Genomic DNA, 16,958 nt, shown 5'->3' with positions numbered 1-16,958 from the left:
AATCTACGTGACACTGTATGCGTTTACATACACCACCCCGTTCACTCAGTTGTATTATTGAGTGTTTACCCGGAAGCAATGAATTCACATATATAGCTCTTTCCGTACTTATCATCAACTTATTTTTAGTTACATACACTGAAACAATCAGTTAATTAAGAGCGTGTGGTTTTACTAAGTTATAGTATTTTTCTTGTTTTTACGTGTTGTGTCCACGTAATTTTGTTTTTATATAGTTACAATAAAAAATATAAATAAATAACAATGGCTGCATGTAGAGTTGGTCCTAAAAAGATATTCCACAACTTAATATTTTATTTCTCATTTCAGATTCTACGTTTCCCCACGAAAGTTTCTAGACAACCAGCAAAATAGTGGGTAAGTTGAAACAGAATATTGCATTGTTTGATGCTAAGTTTGTTTTTTTTTATTTCCTAGTGGGTTCCTTTTAAAACGCTCCTGTTTTTTTTAATACGTTTTTTTAAGATGTAACTGTTATTTGTCATCGAAGTAATCATATTTCGATATTACATGGAAAGTGAACACGAGCTAGAGCTAGCCTAATCGCGGCGACCGGTACGAGCGCGATTTAGTAGTAACGATCTCATACTGCTATGAATCCAGTAACTTTCTTTCCGAATATTTTGCCAACTCTAGTTTTACTCGAGTCGTTAGACTCATTTCTGCTCTAGTAAGACCCCGGAGTTTCACTCCTGATTCAAGCCGACTCGGATTTATAAGTCGAGTTATTTGCAAATCTACAGTGAATTTCTCTCAAAGTACTACTGAAAAATGTCAAGCTTATTTTAGCGATATTGTAGCATGTTACTAAACCTTCCATATAATCAAAACTGTTTTAGATAGGCTCGTAATTTTTTTTAGATTTTATTTACAGATAAACTGTTTAATTAAAATTACATAAAACATGCGTATACTGTTAATTTAATATATGAAAAGAAACACACGTAAATGGTACCTACAGGTTAGCCAAAACAATCATGTACTACCACCATACAACTCTATTACTCTCATAAAATGAATGATGAAACAATATATTTTAATTCAAAAAGTTCTATATAGCACACGTTGTAATCTTCATTCTTATAAAATGACTAATGTTAACATTTTGATAGCTAAATTAATACTGTTAATTGTTTATATATTCAGACAACTACAGTAATTGTTATTAAATACTAGCCGCCACCACTATACCACTATAATATTAACAATAAAATATTGCTGATGGACCCAAATAGATTCACAATTTACGCCTTGTTCAGTGTTCACCTAGTGCACGTTCTCAGTAAAGCCCAGATTTTTTTAAATTTCCAATTTTATCCGGAAGTGGTTATATATATATATATATATATATATATATATATATATATATATATATATATATACATACACACACATATTTATTTATTTATTTTGGTGTAGTGGTAGCGCACTCACCCGGATAGTCTTGTAGGAGCAAGTACTTTTGGTGATTCAATTCAATTTTAGTAAATAAAACAATATAAATGAAAATTTAGTATTAGTTTGCTTTCAGTTGTTTTTTGTAGCTTTCAAGAACAACAGATAAGACATATCAGAAATAAGGAAATAACATTCAACCCAGATAAACCAAAACCAAGTCACTGAGGAATGTTATTCTTATCAATCACACATTTGCCCAGCTTATCTAATCTCTATTTTCGGCCTCGTGAAACACGTGACTACTGCGACCCGCCCGGCCCAGTGTCGGCCCTTTTTACGTTAACGCCGTGATAATCTACTCCATCAGCAGAGTATTTAAACAATTTAGCATTTCAAGAGTAGTAGTATTCTGCAAATACGAAGGACAAAATTAATAATGATATTTTACTATATTATGTCATCAGTAACAAACTTCATATATCCTGTATGTTATAAGGCGTGATGTAACAGTGATATAGGGTATAATTCAATAATTTTTTATGATCAACATAATTAATATACGCATATAACGTAACCAATATTGTGTCGTCTTTATATTGTAAAACAGAATATTTACAAATCTGGAGAAAAAACAAAGGGGATGAGCATTATAAGGGGGGTATTACTCAATAAGTAATTCCTGCTACGACTATAATTTCGTGAAATTGCTATCTCCTTCCACGAGTTTTTTTTATGCAAAGATAACTTTCATGTACTGGATTGTATAAATTTATGCAAAGGCGCACTGTTTCAATAAGTTTTTCGTCTTAATACACGAAACTAGCTATTTTTCTCAAAACTCCAAATACAACGATGTGCACTGTTGTAGGATCTTTCGGAGAGTGGCAAAACTCTCTGGGCAGGTAAAAGGGTTATCTCCCAATCCACCATATAACATCACCACCTTTCCGGCCTTTCTCGAGATGTCGAAATGCATGTATTCAAATGAACTTCCGCCCACTGCGATCCGGCCCGTCCCGGTCCGAGGCACCTGCTCAGTCGCCCCAAGAGCCGACATAGGCCGGAGTGAGCCGGGCCAGCCTGGGCCGGGCCGGTCGCGATGTGCGCCGTGCGTAAGGGCGACTGGGCTAGTGCCGAGCCGCCTGAGCCGGGCCGCTCGCAGTGAGCGAGTGTCCATTTGATCGTATGCATTTTGACTGAGTATAAAAGGCCGGTCCGGCTGGTCTGTGTCCGATTAATTGCATGTGTTTCGACTTCACAAAAAGTTCGAGCTGGCCCGAGTCGGTCGCAGTGGGCGGGGTGTCCATTTGATTACGTGTATCTTGACATCTTACAAAATCCGGGCAGGGTCGGGCTGGTTCGGTCGCAGTGGGCGTCCTGCTTTAGGAAGGTTTTCTTAATTTTTATTCAACTGCCGTGTGGAGGGGTTAGTTTTCTGTTATTATGGATCAGCATCAGGTTTTATCCCCATCCGAGAAGATCAGAGTGAAGGCTTTGGTAGAAGCTGGCCTTCGTTATAGTGCAGTCGCCAGGCGGGTAGGTGTACATCATCGCACCACAGTTAGTAGGACAGTCTCTCGAATCCGTGACACTGGTCCAATGCCACAAACCGAAGAGATGATCAGTACTTTTAGAAATCAGGCGTTATAAGTTCTGATCTACAGGCTATTATCCAGAAATGACCGTGGTTTCAATATTTCTGCTCGAACCATTCGTCGCCGTCTTCAGGAATCTAATTTACGAAGTAGGAGACATGATACTAGCCCAAGACTCACCAGGGATCATTCCAGGGATCATTGAATAGCTTGTCTACAATTTGTTCGAGAACATCGGCATTGGACATTGGGAGCGTAAACCTTTTACAGACGAGACCAAGGGTATTGGACTATTCGCCACACGGGTTTGCCAGACGATTACCGAAATTCGTGGACGTGCAAAACTTGAAATATAGTCGCTCGTGGGTTAGACGTAGAACTGAAAACATATAAATATGAAAAACCGGCCATCTTGCTGGGAGACCTATTACAACAATCTTAAACTTTGATGCTTTTACGGCCTTATTTAGAGTTGTAGAATTATGGAAGATGTCTAATTTTAAAGACGTAATTACAAATCAGCATCTAAACGCCTCCTCATCCTTTTAGAGATTGTTACAGGTGATTCAGAAAAAATGTCAAAACTGTTTTAACTTCACCATTTTAAGTTTCAAAAAGTATACACCAAAAAATCTAAAATGCTTGGAATGCCTATTAATTATGTATTTAAAATTAAATGTTTCATATAACAATACACTGAAAAAGGGTAAAATTGCATTAGGTCTAAAATTAGTAGTTAAACATTGTTTTAGTGACAATGTAGTTTTATTACAATCTGCTTTTAATAACCTAAGGTATTTTAATTTCCAGTCAAATCACCATTACTTCTTATATTTATTATTATTTAGCTATGCTAATTTTTTTCTTACAAAACTAATAACTTAACACAAAAAGGCAGAAAATAGCTCAATACAAATAAATGTACGTACAGTAATTTAATAAAACGTATTTAAAAGTGAAAAGTGTAAAATGATGTCTCATATACTCAAGCAAATTCATAATTCCATTCAGATTGTACTTCAAATGACATGTGTAATAGTGGGTTTTAATAAATAAGTTATAAAATTCATTTATAAAATTTAAACAAGATACTGAGTTGATGGTAGTATTCCAATTACCCACTTCTTACACCTTTTTTAAAATTTACACCATGTTTTTTTTAATTTTGGAATTTTTTTAAAATTTAATAAAATTGATTATTACAAATGTTTTAGTGCGGAATGGGATTATGAATAAATTTGCTCAAAGTAGAAGACATTATTTTACGATTTTACTCCGTTCTAATAACTTTGACATGTTTTTGTGATTAATTTTATTATTTACATGTCCTATGCCCAAAGAAAAAAGTTATATTTCAGTAATAGCCTATGTATTTTTAGACTAAAATAATAAAAATGTTATCACGTCAGATTATTAACACATTTACTGCGTGCATTTTGTATAGGATGTCGCATAGTAAAATAATTGAAGTGATTAAATGCATTTCTCTTGCTAATGGATGGAAACTACCAGCATTCGGTTGTATGTTTGTGCAATCGTGCAATTTTCGGCTTGGACAGAAAGTCACGATCTCGCTGGTGTGAACAGAACAGAACACGTCGTTTTGTACACGAGATCGCGCTAGTAACAATCGCTTCGAGCAGCATCGATGTGATCTCGCTAGTGTAATACTAGCCACATTAGCCGTGCAGACTGAAAACTTTCAAGGGTATTTCTTGACATATAGGCCTTTTACCAAAATCTTTGTATTTTACCATCCCGATACTGAAAGTCATTGCAACAATTATGGTGCTGAAATATTTATTTTGTCAATTTGGTAGGTTTTAATTATTCACGGCACATTTTTAGGAAGTATATGTTGGAAGTGCGTGCAGTGGAAGGAGTGTAAATTATTAAGTATCAATCATATATTTATTTCATATTGTAAGATTTTTCACTGTAAAAACGAACCGTCTTAGGGTAAACGCGCACTAGCACGGCCAAGACCAAGACCAAGACCACGACCAAGAACGTGCAGCCAGGACAACCTGAAATGATGTGGAGCAACGCGCACTAGTCAGACCAAGACACGACAAACGCAAGACAGACGCACGACCACAGCTGTACGCTCTGGCCGCACAGACCAAGCGCGAGACCAGCTTGACGTTTCGGCCAGACTTCCATGAGCTGTTATAGAACAACGCGCACTGCCTACGGCCAGTCTGCGACCAGGAATAGTTGAGAGAGGCTGTGTGTGCGATTGAGTTGTTTATGATTTGTGAACAAGTTTAGTAGACAGTATTGTAAAATGGCAACAGAATCAGTGTTTGATACAGGAGGTAGGTAAAGGAAAGGCCTTGTTTGTGGGATTTTTCATCAGATGATAGAATAATGAAGAAGGAAAAAATGGGAAGAAATAACATTGCTGGGGTATGAGGAAGGTGAACCGGAACCTAACTGAACGTGCACTTTTTACTATAGCTACGCTTTGGTTTGGTTTTTTTTTCTTTTTTTTGTTTTTTTTTTTTTTTTAACATATTACATATTTACGGTACACGTACACGGCCACTGCTATTTCCTCGACATCCATTTTCAGACTGACTGTTTAGTACATTACAAAACTGTCTTGGTCTTGGTCGAGGTTGTGGCCGTGCTGTTCCAGACCAGTACTGGTCTTGGTCTTGGTCGTGGTCTTGGTCTTGGCCGTGCTAGTGCGCGTTTACCCTTACAAAAAGGTACGCGCAAAGACCACAGTTCCGCATTCCGACGGTTTGCTCGTTTATAGCAAGCACTCGTGCGAATGCGCCACTCGACTATCTCGTGCTCAGTGGTTGGTAATTCACAGTGTACAATTGAATTTAATTTTTAAATTTTTCTTATTCTTTACTCGTTTATTGTTCTCGTAAGCGAATGCTACATTTTGTGTGTTTTTTTTAAGGTTTAAATTTTATTTTCGGTATCTGAAGGTTGAACAAGTTATACAAGCCGTCATTTGAAATTATACATTATCTTGAAAATCTTAAAGGAGTTATTAAAGATACAGGTTATTTACTTAGATTTTCTATAAGGCGTCTGTTGTATTATCAGTGAAATACAACCTAGAAGTACCTCAATTGCTTCATTGGATATTATTGGCTGTTCTTAGTATAAAGCAGTTGAAAAAAATGCTTTCTGATTAAAAAAATGTTAACCAACATACTGAATGTTGAAAAAGTACACTATTATTAAAAGTGGCGGAACTGGTTTCGACACAGGCTTCGTCTGTGTGTTATGCCCTCCCACTACCAATGGACCGGCCCGATCCGGCTCACTTCGAGTTTTCCGGTCTGCCTTCTTGTTTTTCCAAATGTTAAAAATCATGGCCGGTACGGTTCGGCCAGCTCTTTTTTACATCATCGCCATCGCCATGATTCCGCACGCGATGGGATTAATACACAAATGTCTGTTCTGGATCAAGGTCATGTGAGAGTTCGAAGAGAATTGTTACCTCTTTGATCAACCTTCAAGCTGATTCTTTCAACCATCAAACACATTTACAAACCATTTATTGTCTTATAAAAAGGGAAACTGTTTCTTCTTATTGCTTTCTATTCGTATCATTTTATTGAGGTTAGTACGTAATAGACAAACGAGCTGACCTACCACAATTGGAAACTTTGATTTATTCTAATAATTCTGCAAGGATAACGTATTTGTAAGTCATTTCAACAAACCGTAAACCTTAGTAAATGCCATATAATTACAAACATATTCATTACCCGCACTATTGATAAGCATTTATGTTAAATCAGTATCGATGGTCTAGCACCGGTATATAGTGTAAGGGAAAGTTATTCTTGAATCTGATGTACCTAAAAGCACGCATAATTGACTTAAGATGTTTATTGTAAATTATCAAACCTTACGGATGTGTAATATTGTAGGGTTTGAATTGTAAGGATGGTACTTGGGGTCCCTCGATCTCTCGCAAGCTATTATATTTTTCTGTACAAGTTGGAAACATGGGGGGGGGGGGTCGTGGCTGAGATTGTACGTCAGCGACAGGGGCTAGTGTGCTGAGATTGCCAGTGCTCTTGTCACGAAGGGGTCCATCCAGGGATATATTCTTGGCCCAGTACTGGTTTTTGTTTATCTACACTATCTTGGGACATCGGTTCAAAACGGGAAAACAATCAAATACGGATGACATGCCTATCTGCTTCAAAGAACGAGCAATGTCAACATAATAAATTAAAACGTTTATCGAACTATACTGGTGTATTCAATATTTATCCAACACTAATCTTCTTACAAACAATTATAAAACAAATTGTATAATTATTTTTCTATGACAAAAAAGAGCTAAGTTCAACCCGTTATATGGTTTATGCTATCTTAGAGGAAGTGGAATCTACTCAATGCACCTTGATAAAGACTAACCTGGAAAGATCACGAATGTGAAAAGATTACTTCAGGTATTATGCACTGAGGAATATAAATCATTTTTGGTCTTTGAATGTGTTAATATGATAATTATTGATTATCGAGAAATGCGATGTTACATGGATATTGTGCAGACAGGCGTTAGTAGACGCATATTCCATTCACGTGTTACACTTTGATTAATTTTTATCTGTATTTTTAGCCATATCTTCTCATCTCACTAAGGTTACTGACGCTTCAGACCATAAAGATGCAAACACAGCACATAATTATAAGATAGTGTTTTCGGTAATCATAATTGCATTGATTAATTGGCGGCAGTAATCACGCCTAAGTGTGTTTGTCACTTTTACATACATTATCAATAATTGAAACTGCAATCAAAGACTGTAGTACTGTTTTTTTACTTTTTTATACTTTATTTAATAATGCACACACATAAGGAAGACTTAACATTTTCTTGACTGAATGTGAAATTATTGAAAGTCACTCAGTATAACATTTCCTACTGTGTACAATGCTGAAACATACGTGTATACCGTGTAAATGATGTCCTTGAAGCTAAATATTATTTTCTATAATCCTAAGACTTATTGGATATCGTGTACGGGGAGCGACCAACCAATACAACCTACTATCTCTACAGAACTTTATTGGGTAATCGTAGCGTCAGCTAGGTAAAAATTTCGGTGGTGAAAGCGCCGACCGTTGTTTTGCGAGTGTCTACTACGGTAGTTTATTGTAAAGACAACTTTCGACTACAAAGAGTTAGTTGTTGGTTCCAACTATTACAATTTAGTAGTTGTATTTGTGTGTATTATAGACTATAGACTAGAGGCCAGAGGCGGCTCGGCACAGTGACCAAGGTTGCGCCGCTGCCGCCGCCGCCTCCCCGCACGGCCCGGCGCTCGCGATCAATACCGGGCCGGGCGCCACTCCTACTGCTCGCTGCTCACGCCATCCATCCACTAAATACTAAATTGGTTGGCGTTTTCAGTCACACTGGCGCCGGCTCCGGTCGCTCGACCCGACACTTCTAGTACTACTAGTCTTTAGCCAGACGAAGCTCTTAATGGCTTGTGGGACAAGTATATTTCTCAGTGAGCTGTAGCCACATAACCTAAATCCTGATTCTGACTGCCCTTAAAAATAAAACTTGTCTAAGGAAAGACAACATTTGGAAAACGTTGTACAGTAAAGTAATATAGGCACCTAGTATCACAAAAAGAAGATACTACTTACTACTACTTGTGCATAATATGTGTAGAAACAGTAAATAAATAAACAAAGAATTATTGCCTACATTTTCATTGACATCTGAAATAAAAGTAAACTGTTACTATATTACATTTTAAATATTATAAAATCATATCTCTCATGTAAATTAAATATCTCTAACATAATATATATATATAATATATATATATATATATATATATATATAATATATATATATATATATATATATATATTATAATCATTTATTATATGGGTTGCCAAATTAAAATTTTGGTCTCTTTAAATGTTTTATTGTGTTTTCTTGGCCGTTTTTAAAAACTTATGATACACTAACATTCATGTAGCAGGGTTACTTAAGTTTTAATTTAGTTAAATAAAACAAAATATTGTTGGCAAATCAAATAAAAAAATGCTGATAGTTATTATGTCTTTGTAGACCCGTTCACCAAAAGTACTGTACTCTAATATGTAAGGTATTATCCATTTGAATGTATTTGTAACTTCCCAAAAAGGGGTGTCGGGACCATAAGTACATCATGTTTTGAGATATTGAAAAGAGTTAATGAATCTTAGCCATAGAGTATCATGGGTTTTTCATGATTAGTGTTCAAAAAAGTGATTTAAATATCCTTCATTCGCCGAAACCAAATGTTCCCAAAGAATAGGTAATATTTTCCACATTCTTTCTATCACATTTTTATCAAATTAGCCCCAATTTCTTGTTAACACTTATCACTGCTACAAATGTATCACATGTGTTTACTCATTATATAACATTGTTCAAAGAGAAAACATGATTTAAAAAGTAATTTGATTTAAAATACACGTAAAAATATAAAATTTTATTTTTAGTAGGCTATATTTTATTTAAAACATCCGGTCACATGGTCATCAGCACTTTATGCCTGTTCTTAAAATGTATTGTTACCCAAACGTTTGATCTGAAACTATTAACTATTTCCTAGAAAACAATTAAAACAATCTTAAGTACTTTGTTTCAAATTTGTATTGACAATGGGTGATTGAGGTGTTATATGTTAAGAAATGGCAAATGCCCAAAATCCTATTATCCTTTCAAACCTGTTTTTAATATAAGTATATTCTGTGTTTGAGATTTTTTTTAGTGATTTGTTTTGTGTTATTTGGCTAATATGTATTAAATTAAGTTCAGGTACTCAACATTTGTTTTGAATTTCTTGTCATTTGCAGCGTTGTCAACAGTTTGGAAGAGCTAAGATGTTATGATTGAATCATTTTGTATGTCTGCAGGGATGAAGCGTTTCTCAGACGGCAATATGGGTGGGCCGTATAAACGCTCACGAATGGGTCCTGACGACATTGAAGTTCGCCTCCTCATACCCAGCAAGGTAAGATGTCAAATGCATATTCCTAATCCTTTCCACTCCGAACTAGTTTTGCAATATACATGAAAAATAAATTCTAATGTTGAAAAACTTGTTCATTTTCTGTTTATTATACTATCAGATAAAAAAAGTATAGATACCTCGAGTTTGAATATTGACCATAATCTAACCAGTAAGGGAGTTATAGTGTTAAGCGTTCCAGGTATATAAAGCAATTTATTTATGTGGGTTTTATTTTTATTACAAGGAATTACGTTACCAAGTTTTAGCGCTTGTCAACCAATCTGAAACTTAATTCTTAACACGGCCACTGAACTCCAAATGTTTATACAAGTTACTTACAAGTGTACTTACTTTTGGACATTAGAATTATATGAAAAAAGTTGTAATTAAATTGCCATCTTAGCTTTTATTTGATCATGCAGTTAAAAATATTCAGCATATTTCAGCATAGTCACTTTTTGAAGCTCTTAGTCATTGCCTTGGGCTCATAATTTTATAAACTATTTATTAATAGGTTTTTATTTTTAATACAGATTTAATTTGGGTTTTAAGCTTTTGATTGTGTTGACCACAGAAATTTACTGTCTAAATTAAATTAATATGGTCTGTGTTGTACTTCATTGTCCTTAATCCTATCCTGAAGAGAGGCACCAGATTGTTTCAGTAAATGGTAAACTTTCAGAATGTATTTATATATTTTGGGGTGTACCACAGGGGTCTGTGAGTGGCCCTTTGTTGTTCCTGATAATGATCAATGACAGATTATTATGTTCCTTGTAATGTGATTGTTTTGCTGGTGACAACCTTGGTTACCTCCAGTGTAGATGTAAATAATCTAAAAGAATACTGTAAATATTCACTACAAGAAGCTGCAGATTGATTTGGTTGTTTGGTTTTAAACGGGTTTTTATTAAATAGATATAAGACTCAATTTATTTTATTCAGCCAGAAAAAGGTCTGTCTAATTGCCTAATGTATAACAAAGCCCTGGACGAAACCGAACTGCTTGGTATTATATTAGATAAGAAACTTACCTGGAACAGTCACAGAAACTATATTTGTAATAAGTTGTCAAAGGTACTCTACGTGATTAAAGCCCTACATTTAAATTTACCAAGATTATATCTAAAAGTAGCTTGTTTCAGCTTCTTTCAGAGCATACTGTTATATGGCATTACTCAGTGGGGCAGTTCAAGTGGAGTCAATAACATATAAGTGATTCAGAAGAAAGTTGTCCGAATATTGGCTGGAGCAGGGTTTAGGGAACATTGAAGACCTTGGTTTTTACAGGAAAATATCTTAACTGTATATAGTCTGTATATTTTAAATGTGCTATTAGATATTATGTGAGTTTGGTACGGCCTATCCATTTAATGCTAAGTCATGTAACTTTGTGAACCTTTTTCTCAAGAACCTCTTGACCTATCATAATCAAACTTTATAACAAAGTTATATATATATATGTTCATCCCTTAACGTCTGTTAGAGTGGAAAAAATTTTAATATGTTTTACAAAATAGAAAATTTAAAACACATTTTGAATATATATATAAAAAATGTGCACACACACACACATAATAATAATATATATTTTTTGTAATATATATATAAATTTGTAATCCTTTTTTAAAATGTTTCCCACTCAAAATTTGTGTACGAGTAAGTACCACTGTAATTTGTTTTATCCTAATCTGATGAGTAGTTCTAGAGAAAAAGGTACAAATGCAGGAAAATAGTTAAATTTCGGGAAATCGCAGATAAAGACCATGCATAATATTCCATGATCTTAATATCAATGACAGTTGATTTTGGATATATTTCTGAATTGGTTTCTAACTTCATTAAAATTTCTAAGCTTAACACGTTTGGGTTATATTTATTAATAAAAGAATAAATAGTGCAAGATTTAAAATTATGTTTTAATTTTACTCCTACAGATTTTTATGATACTCGCAAATGTTTATAATTTAAAAATTTGTTATATTTAGTGTTGAAATCCATGGTTTAAGCTGCGATCACATTGTGTCATTTTGCTAAATGAGCCGAGAAAATGCGACGCTATTGAGATAAGCTCTCTCAAAGTTGCAACGAATGCAACAAAGAACAACTAACTGCAAAAGGATAGCCGACTATCTCTTGTGTCACTTTTACCAACTTTTAGTAGATTTTTTTACCATTGGCTGTAACATATGGTATCCTGTTGGTGAAATATGATAGACTTATTTCAACTGACTTCAAACAATCCTTAAAATTTTTATTTGTTAGTCAATAAGTAAAATGTATCAAAATCTAAGGCTTGTCTGTGAACTACTGACCCTCTTGATTCTTCATCCTCGAAAGCTTATTAAGCTTAAGTAATTTGCTCAATTATGTGCACAATAAGTTGTTTATCTTTTTACTGTAAAACCAAACTGGCAATTTGCAAGCAAGGTATAAATAGTGAAATATAATAAAGTTGTTCATAAATTAATGTCTCACATACTTAACAAAATTGGTATTATTGAAATAACCCTATAATTTTTTTAGATAACTGTTTGTCCCTTAGTTAAATAAAGAATACTAGTGACTTTTGATAAGTCAGTTAGATCTGTTTTCTAGTCTGCTAAAACGCGTCATAGTAATATTTTATATATGAAAAAATGTAAATTTAACAGATTTTGTTTTTTTCAGGTTGCTGGTTCAATCATTGGCAAAGGTGGAAAGAATATATCTAGGCTCCGTTCAGATGTGAGTACCAAATCTGAACTTTTTGTAATATATGAAACAACAGTTAGGTAATACTTTTATTACTAACACTTTGAAACATCGAAATGTCTACTGACACTAGCTGCAATTTTACCAAAATATATTTTTATTTGCCCTCGGAATCCTCTTAACTATAGTATTGGTTCTGCTGCTACAGTTAACCAAGTGTAATCCATTACAGACTCAAGTTTACCTTTAGTTTTGTTTTCTGAGTTTGTTAAAGTGTTCATAAATTGAAATTAAGTGTTGGCAATTTTGTTTTATAATATGAAAGTCTTATTCCATAGAACACTTAAGAGTTTCCCAATAACCTTTGTTATGGGTCTGATATAAATTCTGTTTGTACAGTGATGAACTAAAATATAATCATGTGAGGACGTATTTCTGCAAGCTGTCATCATCTTCATCAATAATCGATTCCTGCTTTAAAAAAATTTTGAGTACAGTGGGGGACATAATTATCTGTACTTGATGTGTTTCAATCTCCCTTTGAAAGTGAAATCACACTAAAAATCCCCTGTTTCAGTGTGATCTAAAATCTCTAAACCCATATAATTTTATTGCTAGACAGTGAAATGGAAACTGCAAATTTGATTATTTTATTTGTGTAATTGAAATTGTAATTTTAAAAATAATAGAAGTTCTTTTGTATTAAAATAAATATTACCACAAAACATGTTTTTGTTCATATAAGCTCATCCAAGTCATTTCTAATCAGTTTCTCCTAAGTTCAGTGAAATAATTAATTAATTTATTAATTTAATCACTTGACTACCTGCCAGTACCACAACTTAATTCATATAATAGCCTATAATCCTATAAATAGCCATTTTTCTCTTTCATTAGTGTAGCAAAAAAATGTCATTTATAACCCTGAGATAAATTATATAAGTAATAAAATTTGTTCCATATTGTATTAAAAAATGTATATACACACATAAAGTTTTGTATCAGTAATAAATGTTATCCTAAAACTTTAAAAGCTTTAAACTTATGTTCTTAAAATTGTTGATTTTATACCAGAATTTATACTTGGTGTCCTATGCTATTCAGATAATTCTGTCCCTAGTGTGGTGTACATTATTCACTTCTTCAATCTATCAATGACATTCAAATATAAATACTTTTACTCTTGACATTTTGTCTAGAAACTCGCCAATGTAAAGAACCATCATTATAATAAATAAAATTATTGCAGTGCTCCCTATTCCCGAGCATTAGGTTTCCTGGTTTTTGAAAATGTTGTTCTCTTTCAATTTTGAAAATTTGAAGGTATTTTGGTGACTTAAAAACGAAGATTTTATGGATTGAAGCAGGCAAATTATTTGTAAATCCACTGATTTAATTTCAATTTTATTGGGGAATGTGTACTGATGTGTGAACCCAGTGTTGTTATCGTTACAGAGATGGGAGTTGTCCTAGTGTTAGGCCCCGCCAGGCCCCCCGGCCCCGGCCCCGGCCCCTGACACTAAACACCCACAGTTTAGTAGCTGGAGCTTGAGACATCGCCAGGCCCCAGCCCCGCCAAGCTACATTATGTCAATGTGTATTATGTACCTGAAGACCGATCTATTTCTTGACACATATTTCATTTGAAACAAACCACATTCATTTGAAACGATATCCACACATTAATTTATCCAAATCACTGTAATTTCTTTTTTTATGTTTGATTTTTGTACTAAAAATAGTGTAGGCCTAATTATTTTATTAATTTGAGCTCTACTTATGTTTTAATACTTGGTTATGGACTTTTAACTCTTTTTTAACTCTAATTTAAACTATTTAAATTCCATCTATAAAATAAAACATGATTAATTAGGCCTGCTTTTTTTAGTTATCATACTAAATGTTGTGGTTTGTTAAAAATAATTTTCGTCTGCTTCTTATTTTTTAGCTATAATCCCCTTCAACAATGCAATATTTAGCGTAAACTCTTGATTATTTTTAAATTATTGGTTTCAATAATAAAATATTCGATTTTTTAATAAAAGTACCCTTACATTTTGGTCTTCATATAGCATCATCAAACCATCATTTGATACCAGTTGACCATTTACTTTGGTAGCCCGTGACCCATAGTTCAAATAAAACTATTGTAATAGATAAGTGAGTTTGCTTCCTTATTGTAACCTTTAAGTTTGTTATGTTATGTTTAAATTAAAACTAATTCTATATTATTTTTCACCAAATTTATCATTGCAATTTTGAATAAGTGACACATTTGTGTATTCTTAAATATTATTAAAATACCTTCCATTATTCATTGATTGGTGGATACGGTTTTAAAGTTATATGCTTCTTATTTTTCTTTAAATTATAATGGTGGATATAGTGAAATAATCAAGAGTTTACTGCCGTTGTAGTCTAATGTGTGGGACCCAGACAGTGTCTAAATGTTTATGTTTTCGGCCCGGTCCTGCTCCCTGCTCGCTGACACTTGGTATCTCCAGTACAAAGCCTCTGTTACTGTCCCAGATTGCCCTGGCCCTGAACGGTAATAGCCTATATAACTACTGTATATTCATACATATCGGGTACCCCACTCTCCCCCTCGCATGCAGTGCTGTGTCGCTCCTGCACACAGCATTACAGTCCTCACCGACACCTTTCCTCACTCACTCACCCAGTCATTATATCTTAGATCGTTATATTGTTGCATTGAAAATTGAAGTTTTTACATTTCCCTGGCTCATTAAATAATTAAAACCTGAAAAAGAATTGATTTTGGCTATCATTTTTTTATATTTGAAATAATTTGGAATACAATCTAAAGCTGGTTCAGGTAGATGGGAAAGTTTAAACTACCATTATGTCTTTTTTAATTTTCATCGTATGATTAGAACTTGAAAACTTGTGTTGACTCTAACTTATTAGATATTGAAATAATCATATTTTATCTCAATATCATTAACATCTCATAACATTAAAAGAATTGTAACGCAAATAATTAAGATTGGCACTTATTTATCAAATGCTATTAAATCAGCTTGGTTTCATTTTATATGAAAGTATAAAATTATTTTATTTTAACATGTTCTTAAAACTTAAGCTGTTATTTGGTGATGCTTTCACCCTTTCTGAAATGTCCCCTGTGAAATGAATCTACATGCACTCGTTTGGATACTGGCTTTTTCACACACAAACACATATATATATATATAATATAAAGATATATTTTGCATATTTTCTAAACTCCCATAAGTTCCCTTGCTATCTTATTTCCTATTAGAATCAAAAATACAATCACTTGTTTTTTGTATAAAACACTGTATATTTAATATAACAACGAATTACTGATTTTAAAATTAAATTATACAAAGACAGTCAGAAGTAGTTAAAGTAGAAAATTTTATGTTAATCCTCTATGCATTAAAATATTAATTTACAGTTCAAATAAATCTTATCATGACAAAGGTTGCCTAATATTTAAAATTCAATTTTAATTAAATTATTTCTCATTTTAAATTTTGATTTGTAGGCTGTTATTTTTATTTTGACAGAAAAATAAAGTTTTGTATCAACTAAAACATTTAAATTTTCAAAATTAATCCATTTTTTAAACAATTATAACGAATAATTTGTCACAAAATTAATATTTCCTGTTTGTTTTTGCAGCATTCTGACGGTGTGCTCTCCTGAGGTGGAGACCATTATAAAAGTAATAAATGAAGTTGTGCCCAACCTTGAGGATGTAAGTATTTCGGATAAATTGTTAAACTTTATTTAGATGACCTTGAACATTAATTATATCACAGTTTGGTGGGAGGTAATTACTGAGAATATAGTAAGTTTTATAAGAGTAAAACAGCAATATTATTATATATTATTACTGTGTATTATTTTATTTTAGATTATATTGAGCACATTAGTGTAGCAAAGAAATGTGTGATCTTATTAAAAGATTTCTGAATTAAGGAGCTTTATTGTCCTTAAATACACTATTATACAATGGACATAATCTTTAACATAGTAAACATGTACTACTAAGAAAATGTTACTACTAATACACTAATAAAAACTATATTACACTAACATTATTTTTCTTTCAATGGTTCACGTATTTATGTTCGGAACATAAACATTATTATAGTGTTAAAAATTAAAATGTCAAATAAAATACATGATTTATTAAATGAAAATAGACAAAACAGGAAAATAAAAAACAACTAAATAAGCCACCAACGGTGTT

General features: G+C 33.2%; 1 protein-coding gene across 4 annotated transcripts in view; it reads left to right on the top strand.

Annotated features, from left to right (window-relative positions):
• LOC124354706 (heterogeneous nuclear ribonucleoprotein K-like) overlaps positions 1–16,958 on the top strand; it is a 94,938-nt gene that overhangs the window by 31,268 nt on the left and 46,712 nt on the right. For 3 of the 4 annotated variants that reach the window (XR_006921706.1, XM_046805359.1, XM_046805360.1), the window contains exons 2-6: positions 331–378; positions 9,924–10,021; positions 12,692–12,748; positions 15,220–15,263; positions 16,385–16,460. Coding sequence is in view for 3 of the 4 variants with exons in the window: in XM_046805359.1 (XP_046661315.1) it covers positions 9,926–10,021; positions 12,692–12,748; positions 15,220–15,263; positions 16,385–16,460 (273 nt within the window). In the remaining variant the exon portion in view is untranslated. The remainder of the gene's footprint in view (positions 1–330; positions 379–9,923; positions 10,022–12,691; positions 12,749–15,219; positions 15,264–16,384; positions 16,461–16,958) is intronic. The other variant, XM_046805361.1, reaches the window with a different exon arrangement.

Source organism: Homalodisca vitripennis, chromosome 2 (assembly GCF_021130785.1).
Source record: "Homalodisca vitripennis isolate AUS2020 chromosome 2, UT_GWSS_2.1, whole genome shotgun sequence".
NCBI classification, from domain to species: Eukaryota; Metazoa; Arthropoda; class Insecta; order Hemiptera; family Cicadellidae; genus Homalodisca; species Homalodisca vitripennis.
Note: the sequence above shows the minus strand (reverse complement) of the source record. Positions and strands in the feature narration are given on the sequence as shown.